The 17,824-nt window shown below is 43.0% G+C and overlaps 2 protein-coding genes across 6 annotated transcripts; both read right to left on the minus strand.

Moving 5' to 3' along the window:
* Positions 1-1,605: 1,605 nt before the first annotated feature.
* LOC136424928 (uncharacterized) lies at positions 1,606-6,140 on the minus strand. Of its 2 annotated transcripts, none has more exons than XM_066413582.1 (5): positions 6,016-6,140; positions 3,937-4,532; positions 3,439-3,799; positions 2,637-3,038; positions 1,606-2,326 (listed from the first exon to the last, which is right to left on the minus strand). In XM_066413582.1, the coding sequence occupies exons 2-5, from the start codon at positions 4,521-4,523 to the stop codon at positions 2,309-2,311; spliced, it is 1,368 nt and encodes a 455-aa protein (XP_066269679.1). In that variant the 5' UTR covers positions 4,524-4,532; positions 6,016-6,140; the 3' UTR covers positions 1,606-2,308. The 2 variants fall into 2 exon arrangements, with proteins under 2 accessions (XP_066269679.1, XP_066269678.1); XM_066413581.1 differs by having other exon boundaries at positions 5,992-6,126.
* A 257-nt stretch (positions 6,141-6,397) lies between these two features.
* On the minus strand, positions 6,398-16,248 carry LOC136425401 (uncharacterized). 4 transcript variants are annotated; one of them, XM_066414260.1, is made up of 7 exons: positions 16,116-16,248; positions 10,763-11,355; positions 9,922-10,282; positions 9,386-9,787; positions 9,003-9,181; positions 8,371-8,540; positions 6,398-7,289 (listed from the first exon to the last, which is right to left on the minus strand). In XM_066414260.1, exons 2-7 carry the CDS (start codon positions 11,344-11,346, stop codon positions 7,219-7,221), a joined length of 1,767 nt encoding a protein of 588 aa, XP_066270357.1. In that variant the 5' UTR covers positions 11,347-11,355; positions 16,116-16,248; the 3' UTR covers positions 6,398-7,218. The 4 variants fall into 4 exon arrangements, with proteins under 4 accessions (XP_066270357.1, XP_066270359.1, XP_066270360.1 ...); XM_066414262.1 differs by lacking the exon at positions 16,116-16,248 and adding an exon at positions 15,839-15,957; XM_066414263.1 differs by lacking the exon at positions 16,116-16,248 and adding an exon at positions 13,447-13,560.
* Positions 16,249-17,824: the final 1,576 nt, after the last annotated feature.

A 17,824-nucleotide genomic window follows, 5' to 3' on the forward strand; every position in this document is an offset into this window, starting at 1 on the left:
ACGCGAAGAAGTATCTTGCAGAAATTTAGTAAAATATATTCCAGATCGGAAATTTCGTACGAAATTGATGGTTGGACCACTGTTATATTTTGGTTTGCTAGATCACTAGATCGATATATAATATTTAGCTTGTCACTGTATCTACTAAGTCGGAGAAGAACAGGTCGAGTAGAAGATGGTTCGGTTTTTTTCCCGACACGGGTTGCCTTACGGATATTCACATCTGATCCTAAAACCGGAGATATTATGTCAGATACAGATTTCCTAATGTTTTCATTTGGATTCTCAGTTACTCCATGGAGTATTAGGTCTCGTGACTGAACATTTGTTCCCAGTATTTCACTACAATATAGCAGGATTGGTTTAACTAGGCTATTAAATAGATCGAGGGCCAAAGGTATGGATGGGTTATGATTTGCCATGAGAATGGACTTTAGTTTAAATGAAGCCCGGAGGGCTTTTATTCTAAGTTGTTTTGTTGCTCGATGAAAAGAACCAGAGGGTGTTATATCTACCCCTAAGTATGTTGATGAAGGTTAGACATCCAGGTAATAAGATACGCCAAAAATAATTACTCAAGCAACTGGATAAGATTTTGAAACAGTCAGACGTTTCAGACAGTATCCACTGTCTTTCGTCAGTGACTGACGAAAGACAGTGGATACTGTCTGAAACGTCTGACTGTTTCAAAATCTTATCCAGTTGCTTGATTAATTATTTTTGGCGTACCCCTAAGTATGTATGTATAGAAGTTAGTTATGTTTAAAGTTTGTCCCTGTGATTGAAAACTATGGTTTTGGCTATTACTTGTTCGCGCATCTTTAGAAAATATCATAACTTTAGTTTTGTCTCTATTGTTGGGTTAGTTCTACTGGACCAATACCACAACATCGTGTCACATTCCGCGTCATTAAATACTTTTGCCAGATTGTTAATATGTTTTCTGGAGCGTTCTTGTGTGTGTCTGGATGTCAACACGATAGCTCGAGAAGACCAAAATGGATTGTCTTGATATTTCAAAATCACTTGGTATGTGAGTACGTCTTGCAAAGCCAAGGAGTTCGCCGCACAATGTAGATATGTAGATATGCACATTGCTAACACTAACGCCGGCCTGTGTTATAAGGTATGATCCTGTAGGAAACTAGTAGTAGTCGGACAATTTCATTATTTTCCAGCTTCCACTAAATCCACCTGTCAGCAGTCACGCCTAATGTCCCATTTATGTCAGGTAAACAGAGGCCTTTCGTTTAAGTCAAACCAATTTCTCATGACGATTTTTATGGTGATTAAAAATACCAGTATTACTATTAGCCAGTGTTTTTTTTTTCTGGGGACAGTCATTTTGAATACTCAAACATTTTAAGTATCTTACACAACGAAAATGCTTTTTCTTATTTTTCTTGTTTCTTCTTATACACAGACAAAGTTTCTTAGAAATAGAAATCTTTCTGTGTTTAAGAAAACATATTCTCCACAAGTTGAAAATATATTATCTTAATAATTTTTTTCTCACAAAATTTTTCTTGAAGTAATTAGTAACATTATTCAAGAAAGGAAAAAGACATATCTTGATATTTCCTTAAACATGACAAGAAAAGAAAATCTTGCTAGCCAGAAAAAATACTTTATTCCCAAATAGATCCGTAAGTACACCGCATATGTGATGCCCAAATGAATATTCTTTATTCCACTGCGACACATTGCTGCCCCCAAACAACGCAAATAATAAATGGTTAATGACTACTGCTGTTCGATACTACCGCCACCAAAGCACTAGAATTACTGATTTTGTGTGTTAACTTTGCCCTTGAGCTATGATGTTCAACGAACATTCCTTGAAGAAGGATATATAGGTAGGAAGATATCTTTTAGAATCCATGTAATAAGCTATTTTACTAATGGTTGTACTTCACTCACCAGTAATACACTCTTGATATATGATACCCGAAATATGTATGATACTTGATAGACTTCTTGAAAAATTTAAACTCTATAAACCGCTACCAATTCTGCGATTCTTCATTTCTAACTGAAACTCTAACTAAAAGTTCACCAGCATAATTCATACAAACAAAAGTCATGGAAGACAAAACACTACATCAAATGATAGGGTTAACATATGAAAGTGTCTATCATTTCGTTAACGGCCTAGCTTACATGCATAGTTACATGTACATTACGTCTTTGATTTAACCAACAACATCAACAGAAACTCATCAATCCTACATAAACAGAATTTTGAAGCTTCTCCTAGCGGTCTTTGGCCGGGTCAGGTCGTCCAGGGAAATCTCACATTTGCCGTGAATCAGCCACACGTGGTCATCTGTTGATAGGCATGAGTCAGTAGTCATGAATTTCTAAAGTCATACTTGTTACAATTGAACTATGAGTTTGTGTCAGGCTTATTTACACACACACACACACACACACACACACACACACACACACACACACACATAAAGATGAGAGAGACAGACCGACAGGCATACACATATAGAAACACACACATTTAGACAGACAGACAGACAGACAGACAGACAGACAAAGGAGCACATCATATATACAAATATGCTTCGTTACAATCACATTATAATTTCCTATGAGGCGATGAATGTTGACTTTTGATAACTTACGTCACGGATGTCATCGAAGTGGGATGGAAAGATCTCTTTCAAGTCCTCAGGGCGCTGCACCCAGAATGACTTGGTTTTCACTTCGTTGTCGGGTTGACTACCGCGAGCTATCTTCGTCCCCGTCCATACCGGCGGCTCTTGGAGTTCCCATCCAAAGAAGGTGTTGAGAATGGCGATGCTGCCTTTGATCACGGACAACGCGACGTCTTTGCCGGGGCACATGTGGTTGTTGGCCGCGGGTGTATCGGTGAGTCGTCCGTGAAAGATGACGTGGTGTTCCCTGCGAGCTTCACCCTTCGGGCCGAGAAACCTGCGCCACACGAAGTCGTCTGGTTTGTCGAAGACAGCAGGGTCCCTCAGCGCCCAATAGGGACAGGCATACACACGTTCACCTTCCTTAATCTGGAAATAAAAGAACAAAGAAAATGTGTATCTGGACGAGCTATATTAACGTTAAAAGAGTTTTATGTCATTTATCTGCTGTACAATCCCAATGTAATTCCAAAGCTCAGGTCACATATCGATGAAGAAGACAAGCGCTGATGACCATGTTGGTGTCCCTATTTGCACTTTAGCGGATTGTAGTGTATAGTGTATACAGCAATTTGAAGTATCTTTCTGAAATTCTTCTCTTTAAACTGTAGATATTTAAATAAAGATCATCCAAGAGGGCCGGGAGATCTTTAAATGTCAAAAAACATAGCTTCAGATAGTATTGTCTAAAATGCAAATAGGAACACTAATATGGCGGAGAACGCAGCGATGATGTCAAATGATGACGCGTAATTTGATTGGTACCCACCTCCACCGTGTGTTCTCCGCTCTCTGTGGTGTACGGGACAGTCGTTGAACGAGTCGCGATGGTGCTCCAAAAATTCGGACTTGGACAGGCTCGCAGCGCTTCCAAGACGAAGCTCTCAATTTTCGGCATCTCCTCCAGGGCCTCACGGGTCAGGCCTCCGTGTTTCTTCAGGGCAGCAAGCGCTTCCTCCCGTAGCTCCTCTCGGTCCTCCGCGCTGAGGGTGTCCAAGCAGGCAAAGGATGACACAAGATTTGCGTGGGTGCCGCGAAGCCCGTTGAAGAATACCGGGAGGAGCAGTTGGGCCGTTGTCTCCTTTTCTTCTAATCCATGCGATTTGCCAAGATCCATCAGTTGGCGGTACCTTTAGATAAAAATAGAAGATTTTTAGTCACAGTACACATAACCGTCACCTATTAGTAACTTCATTTACACCGCATTCAAATAGATCAAAGGTGATAAAACAGACACTCGAACTGCTAGTCTGTTCTTGTCACCTACCTCTCTGATGTCTTCATTTTCTCAAGGATAGACAGCAATGCTTCACGTGTCTTGTCGAGATCTTCTCCTGCTATTGCTTCCAAGATGCATGACCTTAACTCAATTGCACCATCTGAATAAAGTATGATTTCTTCAGCGCTAAAAGGTGTTGCTGATTTCCCGAAGATGTTAGGGAGAATGGCATCTGCCACCACTGTCAGCAGCTTCGACTCGAAGTCGTCCATTGGTCCACTTCCCCATTTAGAGATGTTGGACAGCACGGACTTTGCGGTTGATGTCAGGATCTCTCCGTAAGCCTTTGAGATGACTTCAATCAAAAACCCCTTATTTTTCTCGTGGATTTTGCCGTTGGACAAGGTGCATGGACAAACACCTTCCGAGAAGTCCTTCCGAACTTGTGTTACGCCAAAATGGAACTCTTCTTTTTTGAAAAGGTCGATGTCGAAGACGGACTGCACGGCCTTATTTCCGGTCACCACACGACACGGAAAACCGATGTTGTCCTCCACGAAATCCTCCTTGCGATCCGGTTTTATCGCCTGGTTGTACGATCTCAGATATCCAATCGTTCCGATTTGGTTGCCCATGGTTATTCACTATCAAGAGAAAAGAAATGTACATTGTGACATTTTATAGATGGATACAGTTAGACCAGTTATATCTGCAGTAAAAACAACATCACTTTTATAATGTGCACTGAATGTGATTTGTGTAGTAGCTGTGGTATATGTAACATTCTTGCCATGGTGTAGTAATCTTTGTTATGCTACAGTCACAAACGGAAAAGAGCCCCCGGCGGGTAAATTACGGGATGTTCTTTGCACTTTTGGGCGTGGCCTCGCGTGACACTCTTCGGCTAACGGGCTATTTTAGACCCGGCCGGGGCCCGGCGTGACTTTAACTCGGAGTTAAAATCAGCCAAGGACCCGGTGACAAATAGGCCCCGTGAGCTAATCGTGCACACACCGAGAGATATCGGTGCAAATGTGACCGTAGCATTAGTGCCGTCTAAAAAACACACATACAAACACACACACACACACACACACACACACACACATACGGAGATAACTTTAGACCAATGGTTGTACTGCCAATCATATCAATTGAATATATTTCTCACATTTCTACCGACAGGCCACCGTCGCCATGATAATGTTTTTACATTGTTACCCTTGTTACTATTTTGCGCTAGACTAGACTACAGAAATTTGCAGCCAAACCGAAGGCGAAATCGTGCGGCTTCTGAATCCAGCTGGGCTGAACAGAATGCATCGGCCGATTCTAGCGATTATCCTAGATTGTACATTGTATGGAGAACGTGTACTATCCGGAAAGCCAACTTTCTCCAAGCAATGGAAAAATCCGGAGTAAAATGAGACACACCTGCACCCTAGTGCTTCAATGATGTCTCGGTGTGCATCACGAGAAGAATTATGCAAATGAAGACGTCCAACCACAGAAGTAGTCTGTTCAGCAGACTCTACAAGTCTTTTTTTTCTGATGGCATATTAGTTCTGTTGCACACGCTTTCTATTCTTACTTTTCTCGGTTCGTCTACGGAGGCTGGCAACAACGAATAGATAATCAGAGATGGCAGTAGAAACTAAATGCAATAGAACTAATATGACATGAGAATGAAAGCCAGACTTGGAGAGCCTGCTAATGAGGCTATAACAGAAGGGCCTTTCCAAGAAGACTACCCAAGACAAGAAACAAAAGAGCATAAGGGCCAGGGGGCATTACATAAGTCGAAAGACGACCCTAATAGTAGGCCATCGTTTTTACGCATTTGAAAGAACAAGAGACCTTGAAAGAACAAAGGACCTTGAAGGAACGAACTTCAAGGCAAAAACTACTGAAAGGATGTTATGTTTTAGCTACCCTCCATAAATGTTGCTTTTTACCAGTCCATTCCAAAACCCATACTTTGAATGATAGAATAGGGGCACGCCTGTAAAGCAGTGTGTTAAGCACTGAGCGCGTCTACCCTGTATAAAGATAACAAAAATAAATAGATATATAAATAGATAGAAGGAGATGAGATAATCTCACCGCGTCGTCAGCGATTGAACACACCTGATGAAATGTCACCCAAAAGACACCAAGCGACGTCTGTCACACTTTCACTGGCCTAACTAGCGCTGAACTATGACCTCGACAAACAAGTCACCAGACAACTTTCGTCATACCTGGTTGAACGTGAAGTGTCACCAAAAGGCGGACGATAACACCGGACAAGTTTTCGAGGGGCGATGAACCCTTATTCTTTGTCATCAGCTCTGGATTTATACACGAACAAATAAATCCTCAGGAGGGGGGGGGGGGGGTACCAGTACTCTCCAACCAGGGGGGGGGGGTATCAGTACTCTCCAAGCAGGGGAGGGGTTCCGACAGGTTTTAGATGTGTTTTTAGGCGTTTTTGTCGGGCTTTTTACTTTGTCATTTTTTTGTCTCTTTGCTTCAAAAACAACGCCTAAAAACACATCAAAGACCATCAAAAACCTGCCGGAACCCCTCCTCTGCTTGGAGGATAAGTTATCAGTACATGATCGCTGGCCCGATAGAGTTATGAATACAACACATTTTTGTCACAATTCTTTATTACCTGTCGGTACATCGCATGTTTATGCGGCGCCTAAATGAGTATACTTATACCACCATAATCCCAAACAGAGCAAACGATACATGGTTTATGGCTACCGCTGTTCTTAATGGCTACTACTACAACCAAAGTCCTAGAATATGACCGGTTGTGTGTGTTAACTTATGTTAGGATGTTCAAAGTTTTTACTAAATCTTGGTTACACTCCTTGCAGAAGGATATATAGGTAGCAAGATGTCTTCTAGCGTCCGTATGATAATTGTTTTATAATGATTGTACTTCACTCACCAGTTATATTTGTAGGTCGATATTATGGTAATACACTCTTGATATCTGATACAAAAAAACATATATGATAGACTTCTTGTGAAAAATTGTCACTCTATAAAACGCTCGATTGTTTCTTACCGTAACTCTCTATGTTCACCAGCATCATTCATGCACATATGCGTAACACCTCAACAGTTAACTAATCATACATATGCGTGAAGAAAAGACATGGAATACAGAACACTACAACAAATGATAGTGTCAACATATGAAAGTGTCTATCATTCCGTCCTGGATCAACGGTCTAGCTTACAGGTACATTTCCATGTACATTACTGCCTTAGACTTAACAAACAACATCTACAGAAACTCATCACTTTTTCATTAACAGAATTTTGAAGCTCCTCCTAGCGGTCTTTGGTGGTCGGGTCATCCAGAGAAAGCTCACATTTGCCGGGAATCAGCCACACGTGGTCATCTGTTGAGAGATATGAGTTATTAGTACCATTCACTACGTTTAAAACAAAATCGCTTGCTGACATACCATATCACGCACGCGGATGCAGCAACCTTACACATTACATGAATTTTGCTGAAATTGAAGTGTGCGTTTGTATGGTGCTTATTCACACACACACACACACACACACACACACACACACACACACACACACACACACACACACACACACTCACACACACACACACACACACACACACACACACACATCCATATATATATATACATAAAAATGCAGATGTTATATAGATATATGTATAAGTAGTACTTAAAACCCGGCAATCTTTCTTCAGCCAATCAGGAGCGTGCATTTCTAGTGACTAAATCCACATAGTGTGGCCTCCCAAGGGGCAGGGGTGTACTACGTAACGAATGAATTTACTAAGTTGGAGACGCCCACCAGTAAGTAACGTTCCATCAACCGGATTGGACAAAGTTGTGGGCGTCTCCAACTTAGTCAATTTATTCGTTACTTAGTACACCCCTACCCCTTGGGAGGCCACCAGGTAGTTTGTTTTCTTATAATTACCAGTAACACACAGCACTGGTCGATCCCACTGTATCTGTATCTGTATCTGTATAGCCGGTATAACCGCCATTCGGCGTAACACACCAGCTTCGCAGGCACGCGGCGCGGCAGCAGCTGGTCATATTACGCCGAACGACCTGTCACGACCACTAGGTCAGAAGTGCTTCATAATTTGTCATGGTCTGGTCAGGGAGGTTATACATTTCTCCTTCCGTCCTCTTGCATTTGAACTTAAACACCTTCAAGTTAACAAAAATGCATGTCCTTTTCAATAAATGTATTATTTGCTTCGAAAAGACAGCTGGGTTCTCGGGGGTTTGTTGGCATCCCCTCGGGAACCAACAACTCCTCGGGTGGGCGGAGCAGTACCAAATCCACATACATACCATGCGAGTGCTAGTGGAGGAACACATTTGCACAGCTACACGCCGTCAGCCGAAATTCATTACAGTTCCAGAGAGACTGCTACATATATTCTTTTATCGATTTGAAGATAAAAAAAAGACTCACTTTTCTTGATCCAACGATGAACAGGGAAGTCGTATGTAGGTCCGTTGTTGTCCGGGTTGAGTTGGACAGAGACGTAGTCACAGTACCAGTCGTCATCTGGATTGGAACCATCCCGAAAAAGCTCCATTTTCAGGATCGCAGGAGCCACTTTCACATCCTTCAGTTTGTACCTGTGAGCAAAATGAAGTTGTATATAATAACACTCAGTACTTCAGGTGGTAGTCAATTAAACATTTGTTGCGACAAATGATAAGCACGAGTTGAACATTGTATTATCAAATTGTTAACAGCATCATGCCAAGCTCTGTGCAATGCATAAACCTCTGCCTTCATCAGTAATATTGAACACTATCAGTTCAGCTGAGATCAGGACACCATTTAGAATAGCTGTCTAAGCTTCAAATATTTACAGAAATAAAGCAAGACAAAAAATTTTTATCTTCAAAAATACCAGTTTTTGTCTCCGGTGATTTTCGTTCGTTTCAAAATGTTCACATCGAAATTTTGTCTTCACCGTTTTAGTCCGTAAAGCATCAATATTATTGTACCATCTATGAACACGTAGATCTAGTACAGCATTCTCTTTTTGGCAGGTGCATTTTAAAACTTAGAAAATGCAGAAATCTACTTACTGTCCTTCGCTTCCTTTTTCAAAATCATCTTTCCAGCACACATCCAACTGCAACTCACGGGACTGACGGCCTTTGTCGTCATAGAGACGGATGTAGACGTTTCCATTTGTTCCAGCGCCGCGATACGACCCAGTCTTCACTTTGACGAGTACGTCGATGCCATCAACCTCACCTAGTCCCTGTAAATACATGAGTTGTATAGTAATATTACAGGAGGGAAACACAGAGCCATCATGCTATTTAATTGCGTCGTTTATAGGTAGCAGGGCTCCGTGCGTATGTAAGATTCCGACCCTTGCGGAATCAACCAACGTTTCCTCGGCATCGTTACAATCATACTACGACTTCATATGATGCGATGAATGTAGAATTTTGAAACTTACGTGACGGATGTCGTCGAAGTGTGATGGAAAGATCTTTTTAAAGTCTTCAGAGTGCTGCACCCAGAATGACTTGATTTTCACTTCGTTGTCAGGCTGTCCAAAGCGAGCAATCTTCGTCCCCGTCCACACCGGCGGCTCCTGGAGTTCCCATCCAAAGAAGGTGTTGAAAATTGCGATGCTGCCTTTGATCACGGACAGCGCGACGTCTTTGCCGGGGCACATGTGGTTGTTGGCCGCAGGTGTATCGGTGAGTCGTCCGTGAAAGATGACGTGGTGTTCCCTGCGAGCTTCACCATCCGGGCCGAGAAACCTGCGCCACACGAAGTCGTCTGGTTTGTCGAATACAGCAGGGTCCCTCAGCGCCCAGTAGGAGCTGGCATACACACGTTCACCTTCCTTAACCTGGAAATAAACGAACAAAGAGATGATGGTATATGGGCTGGAGAGCAGTTAAAGTTCGTAGCACGGTCTCCGTGAAATATCGGTAGTTCTTGTGAATTTCCTGTTGTGGATTTGGAACTTTAGTTATTTCGTACCTCCACTTCACGTTGACCACTCTCCGTTGTGTACTTGACAGTCGTTGAGCGCGTCGCGATGGTGCTAAAGAAGTCTGGACTGGGGCCCGCCCGCAACGCTTCCAAGACGAAGCTCTCAATCTTCGGCATTTCCTCCAGGGCCTGGCGAGTCAGGCCTCCGTGTTTCTTCAGGGCAGCAAGCGCTTCCTCCCGTAGCTCCTCCCGGTCCTCCGCGCTGATGGTGTCCAAGCGGGCGAAGGATGTCAGGAGATTCCCCCTGATGCCGCGGAGCCCGTTGAACACTACCGAGAAGAGCAGTTGGGCCGTTGCCTCTTCTTCTCCCAATCCATGCGATTTGCCAAGATCCATCAGCTTGCGGTATCTTTAAATACATATTAAATGATAGAAAATTTATAGGCTGTGCACACATTATCACTTGGCTACACTTACAACGCATTTAGATAGAAACATTAATTATAAATGAGACGTCAAGTGTTAGTTATATACATTATGAAGAATCGAAATGTTCTCCAACTCTAAAAACACTGTTTCGTTGGAGGGCCGGGTGATGATATTCTGGATACCGAACATGACTACTTTGTGACAGGAGAAAAATCTACATCAGGGCGTGCAACCCTTCTCTCAACCGGGACGAGGGGCGATATCAACTTCCATTAACCTTTGACACAATTCTGACGTCAAACGTGAATTTTAAACACTCGCGTGTCTAGAATCATTGGGTCAGAATGCTGTGGAAGACTTCGCGAAACAATTGAAAATTCAGGTGAGCACATTTTTTTGAGATCAGTTTAATTCTTCATAATAAGAGACGTCAAACGATTAGCCCTCTCTCGTCGCTTACCTCTCTGATGTCTTTATTTTCCCAAGGATGGACAGCAATGCCTGGCGTGTCTTGTCGAGATCTTCTCCTGCTATTGCTTCCAAGATGTCTGACCTTAATTCAATCGCACCATCTGCATAAAGGTCGACTTCTTCAGCGTTAAAAGGTGGTTTTGATTTCCCAAAGACGGTTGGGAAAAGAGCATCCACCACAACTGCCGTTAACTTTACCTCGAAGTCGCTTGGTTTACTTCCCCATTTAGAGATGTTGGACAGCACGGCCGATGCGGTTGATGCCAGGATTTCTCCGTAAGCCTTTGACATGACTTCTATCAAAAAACCCTTATTTTTCTCGTGGATCTTTCCGTTAGACGTAACGCTTGGACAAACACCTTTCGTGAAGTCCTTCCGGATTTTTGCTACGCCAAAATGGAACTCTTCCTTTCTGAAAAGATCGATGTCGAAGACGGACTGCACGGCCTTGTTTCCGGTCACCACACGACACGGGAAACCGATGTTTTTCTCCACGAAATCCTCCTCACGGTTTGGTGTCAACGTCTGGTTGCTCCATCCCAGCAATTTAAGGGCTCCGATCAGGTTACCCATGGTTATTCGCTGTATATGAAGTGAAAACAAATCTTGTTAGTTAGTTAAATACAGTTAGAACAGCTACATTTACGATGGAGCTAGCATCAATTTTCTAATGTGCACTAAATGTAATTCGTGTAGTAGCTGTTCTAAGTTAGAGAAAGAGAGAAAGATGGAGGATGGGAGGGAGAGAGGGACAGAAACAAGCTGAGATCGAGATACTATCTACTATCTAAGTATCTTCCTTGTACCTGGTACACACACACACACCAACGCGAGCCGAAAACATTTTTGGCGAAGATAGAAAAGGCATGTGACGTCATCAGATTTGGGACGCAGGTATCGACGGATCACACGGCATTTGGTGACGTCGGGCGACGGCTATACATATCTTCTTATGACCGCGTTTCCAGAATCATATCCAGCTGTTACGTCGATGAAGGTTAGACATCCAGGTATTAAGATACTAGTACGTCAAACGACACTAGTACTGAGCTACTCATTGACAAACAACTGGATAGATTTTAAAACAGTCATGACGTTTTAGTCGGATGCTGCCTGAAACGTCTGTTTCAAACTTCATCCAGTTGCTTGAGTAACTGTCATTTGGCATATGCAGTTGCTTGAGTAACTATTTGTGGCATATAACTTATTATGTACTACTGTTAGCATTCAAGTGGGTGTGGTCATGATTTCGGCACGGTTACAATAGAATTTGAATATCCAGACTCTCGTGCAGTCACGCGAGATCGTATCACAGGTGAAATATGTCATACGTCATCCAGTGACAGCTCTGCTGAACAAGACCACCTTTATTTGAAACCACCACAACAGAATGTTTGCATTACAAGCGCAATTGAATACGCCTTCAACCTACAGTTGTAGAAACTACAACGGAACACCTGGACATGGCAATAATCTGTATCCTCTGTAAATCCCAACAAGTTCACACAACATTTTGTTGTATTTTGTTAGTCTCTTTTCCTTTGTTGTTCAGTTCATATAACCAAGGAGTTTATTGATTATGCTGCATATAGTATCACAATGTAAAACAGGATGATAACAAGCGAAATATTCATTATCTTTATCATTTTGAAATATTAGTATGCACCCACTTGTAATCGTACGACCTCAAAAACCTGTCTCTCATAAATAATTCAAGTCTAACATGATGTCTATATGGTAGCGGTAGACCTTGGAAATACGTGACAAGTCACACTTATATATCTTTGCCCTGTTATTTCAGTGCAGGGTAGTACATACAGAGCAGTATGAATAAAACTGAAATTTGAAGGAAAACAACACTGCTTCGAGCTATTGTCCATCTGTCATTTCAGACATGAATAATCAATCAATATCATCATATGTTTATCTACACATGGCCGGCCTCAGTTATAAGCAATTGCAATACATGCATAATTTTAGTGCCAGGACATGATCGTCTCGCGAATTCTTTTCGACAAATTTCTCACTGTGAACATGGCAGGTAGTTTGCCCGAATACACCGTGCGTCACAATCTCGCTGTGTGTTCAGGGCTACATGTCATGAAATTAAGCACTCAAGAATAATCACCAAGCAGATCTGTCGGTGGCAATGGCAGTATCCAACTGGCAAAAGCAGTACTCGGTGGCCAATACTGCCTTTGCCAGTTGGATACTGCCATTGCCACCGATAGATCTGCTTGGAGATTAACTCAAGTCTACCTGGATTCCTTTAACACTTTTAGTTATTCTACAGACATTTCTACATAGGGGCTGAGGGCTGTCACCCACAGCAAGGCTAGTGCGCCCCAACGTTCCAACAGTAGGCGCGGGAGTACTAGTATTACCAGGTGGCAAGGCTAGTGCGCCCCCAACGTTCCAGCAGTAGAATAGCGGGAGTGATGGCAATACTCCCGCTAGCCTACTGTTAGAACAGGGCGGGCGCACTAGCCTTGCTGTGGGTGACGTGGCAGCTCTCTCAGTCCCTCTGTCATGTTTACAGACTAACTAAAAGTGCTGAAGACATGATAAGCGTACAAAATGTGCATTACTGACTAGATATTCCTAAACTTCCTTCGGATTAGAAATGACTACAGACATTCCGTACCTTGATTAAAGTAGAGGAGGTAAACTCACGGTGTCGACAGTGGTAGAACACCTGAATTATCACCCAAAACACACCAAGTGTCGTCTGTCACACACTTTCAATGAGTCATAATATGTCACCATACCCGTCTGGCCCGCCCAGCGCTGAACTATGAACTCGACGAGGACGTCACGTACCAGTGCCCACCAGACATTTTTCGTCATACCTGATTGAGCAGTGAAATGTCACCAAAAGGCGGACGATGACACCCGCCAAGTCTTAGAGGGAGGCGACGCAAATTTCCGTTTCGTGAACGGTCGTTGCCTTTAAGAACGGTCGTTGCCATTTCTCAGAACGGGCGTTGCCATTTTGAACGGTCGTTGCCAAATCCGAGCGACCGATCTTGAATTCGGAACGCTCGTGGCGTGTTCGGGAACTTCTCGTAACTTCCCGGGTCATAGTAAGCATGTGACCTATTCTTAGACTGACCAACCGCTGTTCTTAGTTCTAATTGCCCAGAGGATTTGTGACTCTCCCCATATGTTTTAGTGCTAGCGTTACAGCTGTTACTCGTTTGTCAACACGTCAAGCAAAAAGAAAGATTTCTGGTCTTTCAGGACAAAATAAAGTAACATTTGGTAGAGCTGATGAACTAGGGAAGCTTCGGGGAAGTATGCAATGGGGTAAGTTACGTATACTGGCCTCGAAATCTGGATATAACAGCAGTCCCACCACCTTGGGGTTTCTAGTATCCACTCGGGCTTCGCCCAGAGCCCTCGGGGAGACTAGAACCCCCTGGTGGGCGAGCGGCATTGCTGTTATACTAGTATCCAGTACATCTTGGCCGCTCCCATCAGCTATTACCAAGGAGGTTAACCTCCTTGCTATTACAAAGTAAATCGAACAAAAAGGGCTGTTAACACCCCGGGAGAATATTATTATTAGGGTGAGAAATGAGGACCTGGGCAGGTATGCAAATTGTTCCTGTGTGAATTGAGGGGTGAATGAAAGTCACACCTCATCCGTGTCCTTGTCCAAGGGTAAACAAGGTAGTAAAACTTGGTGAAAAATTATTTTGACACAAGGGACCAGAACAACATTGATTGCCATACACGCTACATTTCAAGGTCAAATCAAGGATTGATAATCGGCAATATATGTTCCCTAGATTCATATTGTCTCTTTTGTAAATATTTAATTTTCTGGTGCATAATTTGGGGAAACGATTAAAAGTGAAACCCAGCAGCAAGTGACCACCCCTGGTGAAATAACAAATGTTTAAGGACAACAACAACAAGATGGCTTCTTGATGGATTTAGAATGTCCTGGCTGGGCTTCCACAAGTTCTGGCGCGAGTGGCTCTTCTTCTGTCGCCACTAGTGTCATTACCCACAATTCTCAGAAATCCGGGAAGTTACGAGAAGTTCCCGAACACTGCACGAGCGTTCGGAATAGACCGATCCTGTCGAACACCATATCGAACGAATAGAAGACCGATAGAACCCCCTGTTCTATTCAGCCCACCTCCGTCAAAAACAGCGTTGGCGGGGCAGAAGTGGCACGTGTAATGCAGGGTACGTATATCTGGGACAGGTTTTCCACTGTATTGGTTGAATACATGCTCAGAACAAAAACGAATTTAAAAAGAAAATAGATCGGGCACTCAAGGAGAGGAATCTTGTACCACATGCTGACTACTACAAAGTCCGCTAGCGCAGAGTTTCGTCTCTTCAGTTACTGGTGTGTGAAACTGGTTAACTTGAAAATGAACAGGGAAGTGAAAGGATTCATTTTAATTCTTAGTTACTAAATACCATGCATCTGTTATACATGCAGTCAATACAGTGGGAACCCTGTCACAGATATATGAACCCTGTTTTACACGTGCATCGACTGCTTGTCAGAAACTGGGCGCTGATGCCCACCGACAAGGGAAAACTATGCGGCGCATACCGCTTTAACATTGACCGAAAACATTACGCTCTCACTGCAAGTACATCTACCCCCTCCTTAGACAACTCTACCTGGTGGATACAGCCTTCAGCAAAGAAGACATAGCATTCTTATTTGGCCCGCTTTTTTTGTTTCAGTGTCACAAAAGCTAAACCGAAGTCAGTGGCATTATTTTCAACGTAGCCGCGGCGGCCATGTTTGGTCCGTCAAACCCTGTTTTTGACGGAGGTGTTCGAAATCGAACAGGGGGCGTGGCTTTGGGATCGGTCTATTCAAGATCGGTCGATCGGATTTGGCAACGACCGTTCAAAATGGCAACGTCCGTTCTGAGAATTGGCAACGACCGTTCTCAAAGGCAACGACCGTTCACGAAAGGGAAATTTGCGGAGGCGACGTATGTATATTTGAGAGAGTGATAGTATTACCTGTTGGCAAGGCTAGTGCACCCCCAACGTTCCAACAGTAGAATAGCGGGAGTAGTAGTATTACCTGGTGGCAAGGCTAGTGCACCCCCAATTCGCACCAATCCAGCAGTAGGATAGTGGGAGTGATGGTAGTACTCCCGCTAGCCTACTGTTAGAACGGGGCGGGCGCACTAGCCTTGCTGTGGGTGACGTGGCAGCTCTCTCAGTCTCTCTGTCATGTTTAAAGACTAACTAAAAGTGCTGAAGACATGATCCACGGACAAAATGTACATTACATTTACAGTGACTAGATACACCTAACTTTCTTCGGAATAGAAATGACTACAGCTGAGAACGCATACCTTGAATAAAGTAGAGGAGATAATCTGGCGGTGTAATCAGTGGTAGAACACGTCACACAAAAGACACCAGGCCACGTATACGTATGATTTGACATAAAGTGTCACCATAACCGCCATGAGCCACACTAGCTAGCTCTGAACTATGAACCGGCAGCAAAGAAGTCACCAGGCAACTTTCGTGGTGGACGATAATACCATACTGTTTAGAGGGGCGATGTACCCTTGAGCTAGGTTCTTTCTCCCTGGTCCCCCAAGCAGATGCGGGCCGGATAAGTTGAATCGCGAATCAGCGCTCACCCCAAGACGCCGGTGCCGCCCGGGAAGCCTGCAAGACCCTGTAACTGAGGAGGCTGTGCAATTGACTACCACTTGCCTCCTTGCTCTAAGAGATCCTCTAATGACCTCTAATGGAACTCCACGGCTTTGGAGTTTATACATATAACGTTACATTATTGATAAATTCTACGGCCGTTGACGGGCTAACGCTGGACTGAGGTCGTGGAGTTCAGAGTTCATTGATGTAGTAACAAGAGTTCTACGACCTCATACCTTCGCCAAATGATCTTTAATAACCTTTATGACTGACGTATTGGGAGTGTTTCTCATCAATTATGAATCATACCAGTTGGTCGTCTTCACCCAAATAACATAAGTTGTCCAAAGTAGGACTATGAGCTAAACAAAGAAGGTTATGCTAACATTTATCATCAATTATGCAAATGAGCTCCTTATTAGCATAATTTGATTCAATGGTGTTCACATTCACACTACTTCCAAATGCCACAAGTATGAAATTGCCGTCATTAACTAGTATGGAATTATAGTAGTTTGACATTAATTATACAAATAAGTCTACATTTGCATATTTTCTATCTATCAACATTCCTTTCTTCCTCAGTTACAAATTCGCATATTTGAATAGTCATATCATGGAACACAGCGGGTTTTTAAATTGCCTCATTAATTATGCAAATTAGAATCTGATTTGCATCATTATCATCCAATCAAACAAAGCACCACGTAAGTTATAGAGTTATAGTATTTCTCATTAATTATGCAAAAGAGGTCTTCATTTGCATAGTTGATATTTATCACTATTTCTCTCTTCCTCGGTCATGTCACATGTTTGTGAGTCCTATTATGGAATTTGGAGGATGTATCAATTTTCATCATTAGTTATGCAAATTAGATACTGATTTGCATAATAAGTATTAAATCATGTAAATCATCACTCAAGCTATCCACTTAGCAAAAAGCATGACCATCCATCAAGCCCTTCTTGAGTTATTCCCTTTCACAGTCTGAAGCAAAACCTACTCCTGCAGTCCCAGAAAATGCCGCTAGGGTGTCCAAACCGATACCTTTTACTCTCTTTCCAAAGAGCTATCTACCACTCAAAAGTCGGTTCCATAGCATATCCAAAACATGAGATATCAAAACAGGAATTTCCGCTGCAGTACTATAACAAGCCGCTAGGGGGCCCAAAATCTAATCATTTTCAGGTCTCACCAAGACCTACCAACATGCCAAATATCAAGACAACCCATCCAGGCATTCTTGAGTTATGCTGGTCTTCTTATACATACAAACGCTACCCTATGCATAACCTTCTCGGCGAAGGTAACTACTTGCGCAGTGCCTTGAGGAACAGTGCAATTTCACAAGATCAAGATCTAAAAGTCAGTGAGAAGCCAATTTGTGCCAGCCAA

This window comes from Branchiostoma lanceolatum, chromosome 19 (genome assembly GCF_035083965.1).
Source record: "Branchiostoma lanceolatum isolate klBraLanc5 chromosome 19, klBraLanc5.hap2, whole genome shotgun sequence".
Classification (NCBI taxonomy): domain Eukaryota; kingdom Metazoa; phylum Chordata; class Leptocardii; order Amphioxiformes; family Branchiostomatidae; genus Branchiostoma; species Branchiostoma lanceolatum.

Excerpts from the sequence above, each read along its gene's own strand:
- LOC136425401 (XM_066414260.1), bottom strand. The coding sequence starts at position 11,346 with ATGGGTAACCTGATCGGAGCCCTTAAATTGCTGGGATGGAGCAACCAG. Across the intron at positions 9,788-9,921 it reads GTGGTCAACGTGAAGTGGAG|GTTAAGGAAGGTGAACGTGT; the intron begins GTACGAAATAAC and ends GTTTATTTCCAG. Across the intron at positions 8,541-9,002 it reads GAAAAAGGAAGCGAAGGACA|GTACAAACTGAAGGATGTGA; the intron begins GTAAGTAGATTT and ends TTTTGCTCACAG.
- LOC136424928 (XM_066413582.1), bottom strand. The coding sequence starts at position 4,523 with ATGGGCAACCAAATCGGAACGATTGGATATCTGAGATCGTACAACCAG. Across the intron at positions 3,800-3,936 it reads AAAATGAAGACATCAGAGAG|GTACCGCCAACTGATGGATC; the intron begins GTAGGTGACAAG and ends TTTTATCTAAAG. Across the intron at positions 3,039-3,438 it reads GCGGAGAACACACGGTGGAG|ATTAAGGAAGGTGAACGTGT; the intron begins GTGGGTACCAAT and ends TTTTATTTCCAG.